Here is a 14,030-nt window from a genome sequence, read left to right on the forward strand (position 1 = left end):
ATGGAAAAGCCTGGGGGCCCAGGAAGAGATCTGTCCTATGGGTGGATTCACCAAATAGAGTCTGCCCTAGAGGAATGCTAAGAGGAAACAGGGGGTCAGAGTTGCAGCAGAAAAACACCACCAAGGCCATGCCTAGTTGAGCTGTGGGAGTGAGACTGCCATGGAGACCCCAGAATTGTGGAGCTAATAGCATGTAATGCCAGCCTGTGAGAGCTGTAGCATGGCATCAGACCAGTGAAGCCATAGAAGTGGAGCTGCCTGAGGACTTAGGGACCCAACCCCCACACCAGCATACAGAGGATGTTGAACATGGAGTCAAGTTACATGATTCACCAGCTTCGAGATTTGATGCCTGCCCCACTGGGTTTCAGACTTGCTTAGGACCTGTTACCCCTTTCTTTTGGCCTATTTCTCTCTTTTCAACCGGGAATATGTACCTTATTCTTGTCCCACCATTGTATCTTGGAAGTAGATAATTCATTTTGGTTTCACAGATAGGACTTTGGACCTTTTGAGTTGGAAGGAGTTAAGACTTTGGGGATGGAATAAATGTATTTGCCTGTGAGGACATGAACTTTGGGAGCCAGGGCAGAATGATATGGATTGAATTCTGTCCCCCAAGTTTTATGTATTAAAAGCTTGACTCCCATTGTAACTGTTGAGGGTGGGAAATCCTATTATGGTAATTGAAAGGTGGGACCTTGAAGAGGTAATTAGATTCTTAGGACCATGCCCTAATAAATGGATTAATAATTGTGGTCATGGGCATGGTTCTAAGGGTTTTAAAAGGAGAGCATGTGAAACTCTCTCTCTGCTTCCGTCTTCTCGCAATGTGATACCCTGTGTCACTGAAGCCACCACCAAGGAAGACTCTCACCAGATGTATTCCCTGGACTTTGGATTTCCCAGCCTCTGAAACTATAAACAATAAATTTCATTTTCTTAGAAATTACCCAGTTCTGTGTGTTTTGTTATAAGCAACAGAAACAGACTAATACAGGAGGGGACCAGATTTATAACCAACTCAGAAAAGACCAGATCAAATTTGGCTTTCAAGGGCCGGCCCGTGGCTCACTCGGGAGAGTGTGGTGCTGATAACACCAAGGCCATGGGTTTGGATCCCATATATGGATGGCCGGTTGGCTCACTGGGTGAGCGTGGTGCTGACGACACAAGTGAAGGGTTAAGATCCCCTTACTGGTCATCTTTAAAAAAAAAAAAAAAAATTGGCTTTCGAGATTTTAAGCCCCTCAATTTTTCTTCCTCTTTGGAGGTTTTATTAGAATAATCCCTTTCCTGGGTCGAGCCCGTGGCGCACTCGGGAGAGTGCGGTGCTGGGAGCGCAGTGACGCTCTCGCCGCGGGTTCAGATCCTATATAGGAATGGCCAGTGCACTCACTGGCTGAGTGCCAGTCACGAAAAAGACAAAAAAAAAAAAAAAAAAGAATAATCCCTTTCCTGCCCTTTTCCTAGCTAGCCTAATCTCAGAGCTCTAAGCTCTAAGGGCAAACATTAAAATGTGTTGCATCAGAAAGCCAAGAGAGGAAGCCAGTCACCCAACAGACTCTTCTAATTTTAGCCTCTGAAGAACCTGTTAAAAGTTTCCATGTCTTCCGTTCTGCCTGAAAGAAAAAAGGAGACTTAAGTGTCAACGATCAATTAGAGTTATGAGTGAATTGCATTTTTATTCACGTTTAAAAGAGTATCTCCACTCTCTTGTGTTCTAGTCTGTAAAAGGCTTACATTTGGACTTAGTGCAGGCTCCCAGTGGAAGAATGTGTGGGGGCGGTGTAAAACCTCAACACATAGAAAAGCATAACCCAAATCCCTCAGGTTTCATAATTTTGCTCTTGCTTCTAAAAAGACAGTCATCTCTAATGGGTTGTTAGTGCTTTATAGCCTAACGATTTTCCACTTGCTGCTTCTTTGTGTAGGGGGAGAAACGCTAGCGTGAGGCACTGCAAGACTGGGGGAAGCCACAGGGCAAGGCCTCCACTTGCCAGTGACGCCTTGCCTCCACTGTTCCTGATGCCTGGGAGCCTCCAGGATGAATGGACACTTCTTGGGACATGGTTCTATGACAGACGGGGTGTGAGGAAAGCCTGCTCTTCCCTGGGCACCCAGGACAACCCCGAGTTCCAAAAGGAAAGGGCATGTGAGGAGAAGGGCGAGGCTCTGTGTGGCACCATGGCAGGAAGTGGCACCAGTTGAGGCCAGGCTGGGGAGGCGTGCAGGGCCTGGCCCCCAAGAAACGAGCAGATGAGTCAGGGCAGGGGGACCGATTCCAGTGTAACCAGGAAGCTGCAGATCATGACAATGGCTGCTGATATGGCATCAAAGACAAAACATTGTCAAAGCCACAATGGCTGAGACTGGCACCAACATGCTGCAGCTGTAGAGACAAGGCGACCAACGTTTGTTTGAGGAACAGATGACTCTCTGTGAGAGGCTCAGCCAGCAACTCAGAGTCTCACAGGAAGACCTCTCTGCATGGCCAGTTTCTCTTGGACAATGTCTCCTGTAAAACCTCCGAGGCACTTACATAGCATATTTCTGTGTCCACTCTCTTGCTAGTCTGTTGTACCTGGAAGAAAAAAGCAGAGGGAATGACACCCTCACTTGAAATGTCACTTCTTTCACTGTGGAACAGAGAACAGGACTGATGTGGGGAATTGCTGCTACTGCTGCTTGTCAAACATCTAGGACTGACGATGAGTGAAATAAAGACTTTCCCTGGAGCAAGAACATGTCAGTGGTGGCTGTAAACCCCTGGCTCGGAGTCCTGTTGATTCTCCATAACTGTGTACTGTGGAATAAGGCAATAAACCTCCTCCCTTTCTCTCTCTCCTCTCCTACAGTATGGATGTGGGGAGGATAGGAAGAGAAAAACAAAGGTCAGCTTGGAATAGTCCCAGGCTGTCTAGCACACAAACTCCAGAACATGGGCTTGGAGCCTGGCTACTGGAGTATGGACCAGCGCCCTCTCAGCAGCTGGGCCACCTCTCTGTGTCCTGGCCTCTGTTTCCCACGGGGAGACAATCTGCCTGTGTGGTCATGGGGAAGACTGGACAAGCATGTCTGTAAAGCACGTGGAGCAGGCCTGGCACCCATGGAGGACTATGTAGGAGTGTGTATTTATCCTCATTATGGTAAAGAGATCTGATGCCATGAGAATGTAAGAGAGATTTGTAGTTAGAGGAGGCACTAAAAAATCTTTTTGGTATGTCTAAAATATCTTTTAATAAATGTTAAAATAAATACAATTTTAAATCTAAGCAATTAAAAATCGTTGTGACTGTGATTCAGGAAACCTCAATGAGGGAAATAATGAGATCTATAAAGGTGTCAAGAAAAAAGTTAGTTGGAAAAACCACATTCCATTCTAATCTCTTCAGACAGAGAGAAGTAATGTACTAAAAGATTCACTGGAAATGTTCTTTGAAAGAGCCAGCATTACCCTCCTCTCAGTGCCACATGCTGGGATTGTGCCGCACACAGGGCCACTGCTCCTGCTGCCTGGGCCCCCACCATGCCTGGCCCTTTCTCACTATGCCATCAACACTCAGAAGTTAACATATAGTGATGACTCCTGTGCCTGCTCCACCAACCACCCCCGCTCCGAGGTTGTGCCTGGCCAGGGGGTTTGGAATTCTACAATTCTGGGTCTGGTGATTGGTGTTTAAACAGAGTTGGCAATGCAGGTCTGCTGGTGAAACAGCAACACACTGCTGACTTCTGAGCTTCAACCAGCAAACTGAACTCAGCAGCATTTCCTCCCTTGTCTGGCCTTGGCCTTACCCTGGGTGTATGACATTCCCTCGTCTTATGCTACAAACCTTAGATTTCTATCCAGAATTTTCTTGTTGTCAGATTCTTCGAGTCCATTCTTTGGCTCACCACTGACTTTGCTGGCCTCAAGGGCTTGGCAATAATATTTTAAGGCTCAGGAGTGGCAGCTGATGAGCTCTCCAGGAAGGTGAATTGCCTTGATCTGCTTCACCCTCCTTAGAGTCTAAGAACATGTTAGTCAGAGAGCCAGGACTCCAAGCCCAGGGCATGCCCTCAGTGCACATGGATTCAGCATGGGCAGGAAGATGTCTGTGGGAACCTGTATAGCCTGAAGCACCAGCTCAGGGTAAACGTGCTGCCTGGAGCTGCCTGGGGCAGCCATGGCACAAAGGCAACCCAAAGAGGATGCATACTTCTCTCTGTCAGCCTTGTAGGTGTGGGCTATCTCTGGCACCAGGGGGTCATCAGGGTTGGGGTCGCACAGCAGGGAGCAGATGGACAAGAGAACTGGGAAGAAAAGAAAAGGTTGGTCAGTTGCAGCCATGGGCTGCCAGGTTGCCACTGGGCTAGTAAGCCTCCCCGAACTTGAACTCTCTATCGACTGAGCAGTTAGCTGTCTTCTCTTGAACACCCCAATCTAGATCATTCTGCCCAACGGCACAGTAGTCATGAGAGTATTAGCTCCACACATGAGTTGAATGGCAGTCTTCGCTGTGAACTTCATGGTGTGGTCCAGGCACACTTGCTCCAGGAAACGCCCCTCCTCTGGGCAGCTGGCCCTCCTTCCCCAGCCTTAGCCTCTGCCAGCCCCACCCCCACCTGTGCTCCACACCACACATCTTTGGTGTCTGGTCCCAGTAGCTGTTTACTAATAAGGAAACAGGAATTCAGAGCATTCAGGTAATTTGTTCAAGGTCACAGACTTGGAACCCAGTAAATGGGTAAAAATGAGATTCTGAACCAGGTCTGTGTGACTGCCAAGCAAATGCATTCTCCTGCTCCTGTGCTCTCATCAACACCCTTGCAACTACAGTGTCTGGGACACGCACTCAAGGTGGCTCTCAGCAGCCCAAGGGAAAGGACTGTGGTGAGGGGCAGAAGGAACCATGGTGCCAAGATTCTTGGGGTCCTGGACAGAAATGTGGACTGTCTTTCTTGGCTTTGCTTGGGACCTACCACATGATCCCAGACGAAGTCAGTGAGTCCATCAATGTCCTGACCACAGTTCCCCATAGGTAAACTGCAGCTGGTAGGGCAGGTCTGCCCTTCTTAAGCTCCTCAACTCCTGCTGCTCTGAGCCCAGATGTCACAAGGAGGTCTGCAGTCTCCCCTCCATGTTGCTCAGGCTTGCCTGCCCTTCTTCCTTCTCACCCCTTGGTGCTGCTCCCTGCCACCCTGCTTTCCTCTCCCCTTCCTCACTCCATGCCTGGCTCTGCTGCCTCCACATCAGGCAGTCCCTGGAAGCTGGTGGACTGTGATGGCTGAATCTGCCTCCTGGTACTTCTTCCCAGCTTCAGGCACTGGGATGAGGCTACACGAGGCTCAAGGTTCAACTCAGAGAGGAGCTATCTTGGCAAGACGTTGAGCTGTTTCCTGGATGCCTAGCTTGGTGGAGCCCACTCTGCATCCACAGGGACTGCAGCTCAGTGCAGGGGCTCTGTCCCTCTGGACTTACCATGCCCACTTCTGCAGGCCTTGCTAGCCTTCAAAACCCAGCTCTGCCTGCTGCCCCGGTGCCTTGTAGCCTCTTGGGCTGCTCGGAGCTCTGCTGCCTGCACCGCCTCACACTCCACATTCTGCTTATTTCTTGCGCTCCAGTATTCTGCTTTTCTTGTGCGGATTTTCACCAGCCCTCCACCCGACAGGATGCTGCACTGTACCCACATGGCCCACGCTCAGGCCATCTACGCTCATAAGGAATGCCTGCATTTCTAAAGCCCAGTCTAGACAGGTTTCTTCAACCTCATCAGAGACATGTGCTCAATATCACTTATTCTGGGGAGGGAGGATTTCTCCACTGATTGCAAGCCCCTGCAGTCAAGCCCTGCACTCTTCCTTCAGAGCTGACTCACAGTCCGCCTTGGTGCTTGTTAGATGAATGAAGAAATGAGGGAACAGAGAAAGTAATGCAATATTTGTCTTTCTTATTTCTAGATAAAAGTGTAAGTACAATCAATATTTTCTTCTTCCACCCATGTGACATTCTTGAGCACCCCACAGTGACTGACTGCTGGGACGTGCCAGGGTCCTGAGCACTGGGTTCTGCCACTGCTGCCACCCTGCAGTGTGGGAACATCTAGGTGGGCACAGTGGTGGGTGGGGCTGTGTGACCTGGGGAAACTGCCTGCTCTTTCTTAGCCTCCACTGCCGCCCAGTCAGCGTTGGGATACAAACGTGTGTGAGACAGGGTGCAGGGAGAGTGCTGTCAGTCTCTACCTTTTGACATGGTCAGCGCTGGAGACCACTGAGACCGTAGGATGTCCAAGCAGATGCTGCCATTGCTGTTGATGTTGGGGTGATAAATTTTGGTAGTGAAAGCAACCTGCAGAGACAACAGATTCTAAGTGAGACAAACCACAGAGATGTCTGGAAAATGAATGAAGAAGAAGCAGACGCCACTGGGAAGAACCCAGAGTGTGCCCTGTATACAGCCCCACACAGTCCTGGGTGAGCAGGACCCCCATGGGATATACAGGAGGGGGTAACCCCAGGGAAAGTCCCTTGACCCATTTCCTGCTGGATTCTCACTCTGAGCACAGGGGGGATTGAAACCCTCTCCCCCAAAGTAGTACACTCTGAGCAGTATAAAGAAGGGTGGTGGGGAGGACTCAGAAGCTCCCAGAACTCAGAATTTCTATGCAAAAAACAATGACTCTAATTATGGATACAATGAGGAAATCGAGTTACCACAGGGCAAAAGCCAGACAAAATTCATTTCTTATCCCCTGCTTAACTGCTTACTTTGTTTGGTCTAGCCGGCTTAGACAAGACTTGATATTTCAGCCATGATCGGCCTTGGCTGGATCAAAGTTTTGCTGACATCAGATGTGTCACCAGCAGATAAGCCCAGGCCACCAACCTTCCTCCTTCTGTATTTCACCCTTTGTAAGAACTCTTCAGAATTTAGCCTTCAAATACCCTTGCACATTTCAAACAGGGAAGGATACCCATTGTAGAAAAAGATATGAAACCACCTAAATGTCTCCCAATTCATTTTTGGTGAAATTAATGTTACATTTACGCAACGCAGTACTATATGCTATGGTTTGAATGTCCCCTTCAAAACTCATGTTGAAACTTAGTTGCAACTGTAGCAGCATTGAGAGGTGAGGTCTTTGAGAAGTGATGAGGTCATCAGTGCTCTGCCCTCAGAGTCCTTAGTTCCATTATTGCTGGAGTGGGTTGTTATAGCGAGCCTGGCTCCATGTGGTTTTTCTTTCACGTGCGTTTTTTTCTTTGGCAGAAGGATGAGGCACCACCAAGGCCCTCACCAGATGCCGGCCCTTCCACCTCTGACTTCTCAGATTCCAGACTGTGAGCTAAATAAATCTCTCTTCTTTCTAAATCACCCAGTCTGTGGTGTTGAGTTAAAGCAACAGAACCAGACTAAGATACCATACAAAAAAAGAATTGTTTAAAAAGAATGAGGTGAATAGTTATGTGTTCATACGAAACAATGTCCAAGATGTATTTGCTGATGGGAAATGCATCAAAGCAAGATGCAGCTCCATGGTAAAATCTGTTTCATTCATGGCAGAAATAAGGGAGACCACCAGTGCCTGCACAGGTGTGGATTATGCCTAGAAGATAAATAAGAAATAGGTGGGACTCTGTGCTGCTGGCGAAAGAAGGCAAGGGCTGGGGAGGTGGGTCATGGGGACGGTCCTATTTTCACCATATACTATCCTACCATTCGACTTAAAAAAGAAAACAAAAAAACAAAAAAAACCCAAAAAAACTATAGCCACCTATTACTTCTTCAAATGACCTCCCTGGGCCTCTGGCTCCTTGCCATGAACAGTGACTTGATCTCTCTCCCAGGCCTGTTGTGGGGCCCATGGAGTCAGCCCCCTGTGATGTGCAAGGTACTGAGTCAGCTGCAGATTTCACTGTCACAGAAGCAAGACAGGAACCAAGCTCACCCCTCAGCCCCACCTACACTCCCACTCGACAGTGACCCCAACACAGTCTGGAACAATGCAACAGTGATCATTTTGCCTCCTTCCTTGTTCTGAGAACTCAACAGTATTTCTTAGGCTGCGTGGTGGATGCACGGGCATCCTTTATGTTACTACCTACAATTTTCTGCATGACTGATTGTAGGGAAAATGGTCTGAGCCCCTCAGATGTTCAGAATCTTCCCGAGCATTTGATGTAAATATGCAGGTGCACCCAGGTATTCCTCGGTTATTGTCTGATGTAATTGTGTATGTGCACCCAGGTGTCCTGGGTTATGGACTTAAGTATAAAGGATGAGTGGCTCTAATCTACAGGGCCCCCCTGCCCCCAGGGGGGCCATGGGGAGGCCACCACTGCTGCTACCGGCTCTTGCTGCCAGTGCCCCTGGGATGTCCCAAGAGGCCACTGCCGCTGCTGGAGACTACTGCTGTTGGCTGCTGATGCTGCTAAGGACTGAGCTCCTATCGTCTGCCAACAGCTCCCAGGACCTTTCCCAATTACCTAGCTTTTGGACCTGGACTGGCATGTGAGGGGTCTGGTGACCCAGACTGTACAACAGGTTTGAAGGGTCTGTGGGCCCTAATCCCTAGCCCGGACAGTACAAACGGAAAACTTAGTGTAATTAAAATAATGAAATGTCTTGGCTTCAGTTATGAATTGCTTTAGCAATACAATTGCCTCTTTAGTTATGAGATGCCCAGCCAGACAACTGGCATAGTCACATAACCCTCCAATTGGCGTAGCTATTACTATTGCTGTAACCATTCAAATGGCATAGTCGTAGCAGGATTCTGGGCAGGTAAAAGAGCCCAACAATTGGTATCATGGGTAGGATGCCAAGCAGGTAAAGAAGCAGAAAGCCCCTTGAGAGGGAGAGGAAATGTGGCTACCCTTGGGTATGTGGTGCTCGGTGGCTGCTTTCCTGTTGAACAGGGCGTGGCTGTTGCTTGCTGGACTGCAAGCCAACATGGACCAGAAGCCCCTTGAAGCAGCATAGTTTCGAGATTTGCAGCAGAAAGCAGACAGGTTAGAAGTGCAGATATATGCCCTGGAGGCTGAAGTATAGCAACAGATTGTCCCTGCTTCCGACACCAGGGATGATGACAAGCTCAACGGTGAGTCAGGGGAGACTGTGCATCTCCTGGCATGACTTGCTCATCAGAAAGTGAAGCACGAGCAGCCTATGGGGCCGGGCAGACCGGTTGGTAACCCACAGGTGACTCAATTCACTACCTATGTCCCATATACCCAGAATGAATTGGTTGGCTTGGGGAAACAGTAAAGCAGCAGAAACAGTGAGAGACCCTGGCTGCTGCAGCTATGAGACCTAGGGGTGGATGGTGTGAAGTGTTCTGGAGAAGATATAGTAAATGCATGTCGTGTTTATTTGAAGGCAAATGGCTTGCCAGGTGCCACTTAAACCCAGTGGTTTGCTGGGTGCCATATAAACCCAAGAAAGCAGATGGCTCACAGGGTGCCACTTAAACCCAAGAAAGCAAATGGCTTGACGGGTGCCATATAAACCCAACAAAAGAGTGCCACATGCAGATGGGCAGATGACCCAAGGACGGGTGCCCCTGCATAATTTCAAGTATGTTTTCACCTGGTGAAAAGGTGGAAAAGTTAGCCTCCGTTATTATGTGCCTGTCTCTGTGGCAGTGGATACAGGATGGCCTCAGATATGCACAGAGGCAAGACCACCACTTCTTGATGGAATGAGTGAATGCAGCTGTTCGAACTGTGTGGGTGAATGCCAGAGACTGTGAGTAAATAGCCACAGTAAGCCGAGTTAATTCAAGTAATTGAGGAGCCGGAGAGGGGGCAGCTAGATGCTAATAGCTAAGACAATAGAAGAAAGGCCCTGAAGGCATTTCAGAAGTTTGGGAGAGTGCCCCTCCCATCATAGGCTGGAAGGCCTAGGAGAACTGGGTTTTTACGGAGGGCAGCCTTGGGGCACTGCTGCCCTTGAGGAAACTGCTCCCTGTATCCCAGCAGCTCTGGCTGGAGCAGCCCTGCCTTGGGTGGCCCCAAGTGTGGTTTGTGTAGCAGCTCCAGAGATCACAAGCTGGAAACCTTGGTGGCATCTATGTCAAGTTTGCAGGCCAGCAGAACATGAGAGCAATGGAGGCATGGCAGCCTCCACCCAGATTTTGGAAGATGTATGAGAAAGCTGGGAGACTCAGGCAGAGACCTGTTGCAGGGGTGGAGCTGCTGCGGAGATCATCTGTGGAGCAACCTGGAGCAGAAAATGCTGGAGGCTATTGCTGTGGGCTGCTGCTACTGCTGAGGACTGAGCTTCTGTCATCTGCCAATGGCTCCCAGGACCTTTCCCAATTATCTAGCTTGTGGACCTGCATGTGAGGCGTCTGGTGACCCAGTCCGTACAATGGGCTTGAAGGGTCTGTGGGCCCTAACCCTTAGCCCGACAATACAAATGGAAAACTTAGTGTAACTAAAATAATGGAACATTTTGGCTTTAGTTATGAATTACCCCAGTAATACAATTAGCATGGCTATTGCCCTAACAGTACACTGATACAGTTTATAATAAAAGCTTTTTTTTTTAAAAGAACTTACTTTAGAATATAAGAAGGCTGTGTCTCTGTGAGCTTGAACATCTATTATCATTTGATTTTTTCCAGAAAGAGTCAAACTTCAAAAGGGGGGGATGGGGAGGGATTGGTCAAGGGGCATGAAGAACAATTACAATTTGTAACAATAATATATATGTTAGTAATATTGATTTGATCAACATATCTCAATGTTGAACCCCCAAAATATGTATAACTAATTTTGATTCAATAAAAATTAAAAGAAATTAAAAAAAAAACAACTTCAAAAGGGTCTCAGACAGGGCCGAGCCCGTGGCGCACTTGGTAGAGTGCGGCGCTGGGAGCGCGGCGACGCTCCCGCCGCGGGTTCGGATCCTATATAGGACTGGCCGGTGCACTCACTGGCTGAGTGCCGGTCACGAAAAGGACAAAAAAAAAAAAAAAAAAAAAAAAAATGGTCTCAGACAGGAGGTATTTGCCTCAATATCTCTAAAGAACATGCAGCCTTGCCAGATTCCTCCTATAGTCAGAACATCCTTGCCAAAACAAACTTCCAGTTTATCTTGTTCCCCTGGGGAAGGAGATTTTAAAAAGACAGAAGCACTTCCTCTCTTGTAGATTATCACTTATTTCTTAGTATTTTAATAGGAGCAGTGTTTTCACTTTGTCTTTGGCAATTAGGGATCCTGAAAAGGCCCGACAGACATACAGGACTACATCTTATTTATTTTAAGAAAGATCCTCAGCTGCTCACATGCCAATGAAGGAGATGTCAGAAATTACTACTTTAGACACTGCTGTGTCTCTCTGCAGGGAAAGGGAGAAGGTGGTGGATCAGAACTGTGGATCAGAACTAGTGAGCATGCTAATGCTTTTTTGACCAACCCCCCTTGAATAGCAGTTGTATTCCAATCTGGTGGAGATATTTTAGCATCCTTATTGACACATCCCACTCCACTGCCAAAGCCTGGATAGGTCTCCAGAATCCTGAACACATTTAACCATGACTTAAAACACCCAGACACTGGGTGGCCTCTGGTAGCAATGCCTGGACAGAGCTGTGGCTGGTGAGCCTGGCAGGGACTTCATACCGGCTCGGATGAACATGTAAAATGGTGGCTATGAGTCTGACTCAAACCGAGCCATTGAGGCCAACTCAGGTGGTAAGATACAGTGACACCACAGTCTCTTGTGCTGTGGTGCTCTGACATGGACTCAGGACTTTTATTTATTTATTTTTTATTTTTATTTTTTAAAGATTACCTATAGGTTTCATGGATTGTACTGCTTCTACACCTCGCGCCCGGGCAAGTGAGCGGCGATGGGGACTACCGGTCAAGATGGTGGAATAGACGGTCCCTAGCGTCACTCTCTCCCACAAATCAACCGATTTAAACTATAAAAACATAACATCAAGTGCATATGGAACGGGGAGACGTCCAGCGGGGGAGGCAGAAGCTCCGCAGAGACCACATGCCCTGCGAGGCTGCCATCTCACAATCCGGCAGATAGGCTTCACTGCTGCCACCTGGCTCCATTCCCAGCCCAGCCCCATGCGCACAGAGTGGGGAGACGTCCGGCAAGGGAGGCGGAGGTTCCGCAGAAACCACACACCCAGTGGGGCTGCCACTGCATGATCCAGCAGGTAGGCTTCACCACAGGCACCCGGCTCCATTCCCAGCCTAGCCTAGTGCGCTCGGAGCAGGGAGACTTCTGGCAAGGGAGGCGGGAACTCCAAGGGGACCACACTGCTGCCACTCGATCCAGCAGCCCAGCCCAATGCGTACCGAGCACAGAGTCGTCCACCAAGGGAGATAGAAACTCCGTAGAGTCCACACACCCTGTGGGGGGGCCGCCGCCACGTGATCCAGCAGCAGGTAGGCTTCACCGCCGCCACTCGGCTCCATTCCAAGCCCAGCCTAGCACGCACAGGGCAGGGAGACATCCTGCAGAGGAAAGGGAAGCTCTGCAGAGTCCACATGCTCTGCGGTGGCTCGGCGCATCCCAGCAGCCCAGGCCAGAGCACATAGAACAGGGAGAAGTCCAGCACAGGAGGTGGAAACTCAGCAGAGACCACACACCCTGCGGTACTGCCCTGTGATCCAGCAGCCCGGCCACGTCCAAACTGACCAGAGAGGTGTCTCCCTGGAGAGGCCCAAGACCCGAGGCAACCACACACGCAAGGCACTAGTGGCCAACTGAGCAGTCACTGAGGTAGCCATACCAAATTGGCAACCACAGCAACATCTTAGTCAGTCAATAGTGTCAAACCTGTGGACTGTGAAACCCCCTGCCACAATGAATAAACACCAAAAAGAAAATACCAGAAATACGAAAAATCAAGAAAGTACACCACCAAAGGATAATAACTCTCAAGCTCTAGATCCTATAGAACAAGAAGCCCTTGAAATGACTGACAAGGAATTTCGAGTGATAATTCTAAGGAAACTGAATGAGATACAAGAAAACTCAGCTAGACATCATGATGAAACGAGGAAAAGTATACAGGACCTGAAAGAGGAAATGTACAAGGAAATCAATGTCCTGAAAAAAAATGTAGCAGAACTTGCCGAACTGAAGAAGTTATTCAGCGAAATAAAAAACACAATGGAGAGTTTAACCAGCAGGCTTGCGAAAGTTGAAGAGAGAACCTCTGAACTTGAAGATGGGCTGTTTGAAATAACACAAGCAGACAAAAAAAAAAAAAAGAAAGAAAGAAAGAAAAAAGAATGAAAGGCATTGAAGAAAATCTGAGAGAGATATCAGACAACCTTAAGTGCTCAAATATCCGAGTCATGGGTATCCAGAAGGGGCTGGAAAAAGGAGATTGCATTGAAAACATATTCAACAAATAGTGGCAGAAAACTTCCCAGGTATAGGAAAAATCACAGATCTTCAGATCCAGGAAGCTCAACGATCTCCAAACGTATTCAACCCAAAAAGGTCTTCTCCATGACATGTTATAGTCAAATTGGCAAAACTCAAAGACAAAGAGAGAATCTTAAAAGCTGCAAGGGAGAAGCGTCAAATCACCTATAAGGGAGCCCCAATCAGGCTAACATCAGACTTTTCATCACAAACCCTAAAAGCCAGAAAGGAATGGGATGATATATTCAAGATACTAGAAGACAGAGATTGTCAGCCAAGAATACTCTACCCTGCAAGGCTATCCTTCCGAAATGAAGGGCAAATAGTATATTTCTCAGACAAACAAAAACTGCAGGAGTTCACCACCACACGACCACCCTTACAAGAAATTCTCAAGGGAGTACTGGGTTTGGTTCCTGAAAAATAACTACCACTGCCATAAAAACCCAGGAAAAATCAAAACCCACTAGTATAATAAAAATGGCACTCATAAAGAGAAAACAAACAAACAAAAAGCCTGTCTACAACCTAAGGAACCAACACAGAAACCAAACAGTAAATCAGAAAGCAAGGAACGAAAGACACCTAAGACAATCAAACAATAATCAATAAAATGCTAGGAATAAATCAACACTTTTCAAT

At 48.0% G+C, this 14,030-nt stretch overlaps 1 protein-coding gene across 3 annotated transcripts in view; it reads right to left on the bottom strand.

The window, feature by feature from the left end:
• Positions 1–1,659: 1,659 nt before the first annotated feature.
• UBE2D4 (ubiquitin conjugating enzyme E2 D4 (putative)) overlaps positions 1,660–14,030 on the bottom strand; it is a 28,876-nt gene continuing 16,505 nt past the window's right edge. For all 3 annotated transcript variants that reach the window (XM_063087978.1, XM_063087977.1, XM_063087976.1), the window contains 3 exons: positions 6,226–6,331; positions 4,203–4,296; positions 1,660–2,584 (listed from right to left, as the gene is read on the bottom strand). In XM_063087978.1, the coding sequence (XP_062944048.1) occupies positions 2,539–2,584; positions 4,203–4,296; positions 6,226–6,331 (246 nt within the window). In that variant the 3' untranslated portion in view covers positions 1,660–2,538. The remainder of the gene's footprint in view (positions 2,585–4,202; positions 4,297–6,225; positions 6,332–14,030) is intronic.

Source organism: Cynocephalus volans, chromosome 2 (genome assembly GCF_027409185.1).
Source record: "Cynocephalus volans isolate mCynVol1 chromosome 2, mCynVol1.pri, whole genome shotgun sequence".
NCBI classification, from domain to species: domain Eukaryota; kingdom Metazoa; phylum Chordata; class Mammalia; order Dermoptera; family Cynocephalidae; genus Cynocephalus; species Cynocephalus volans.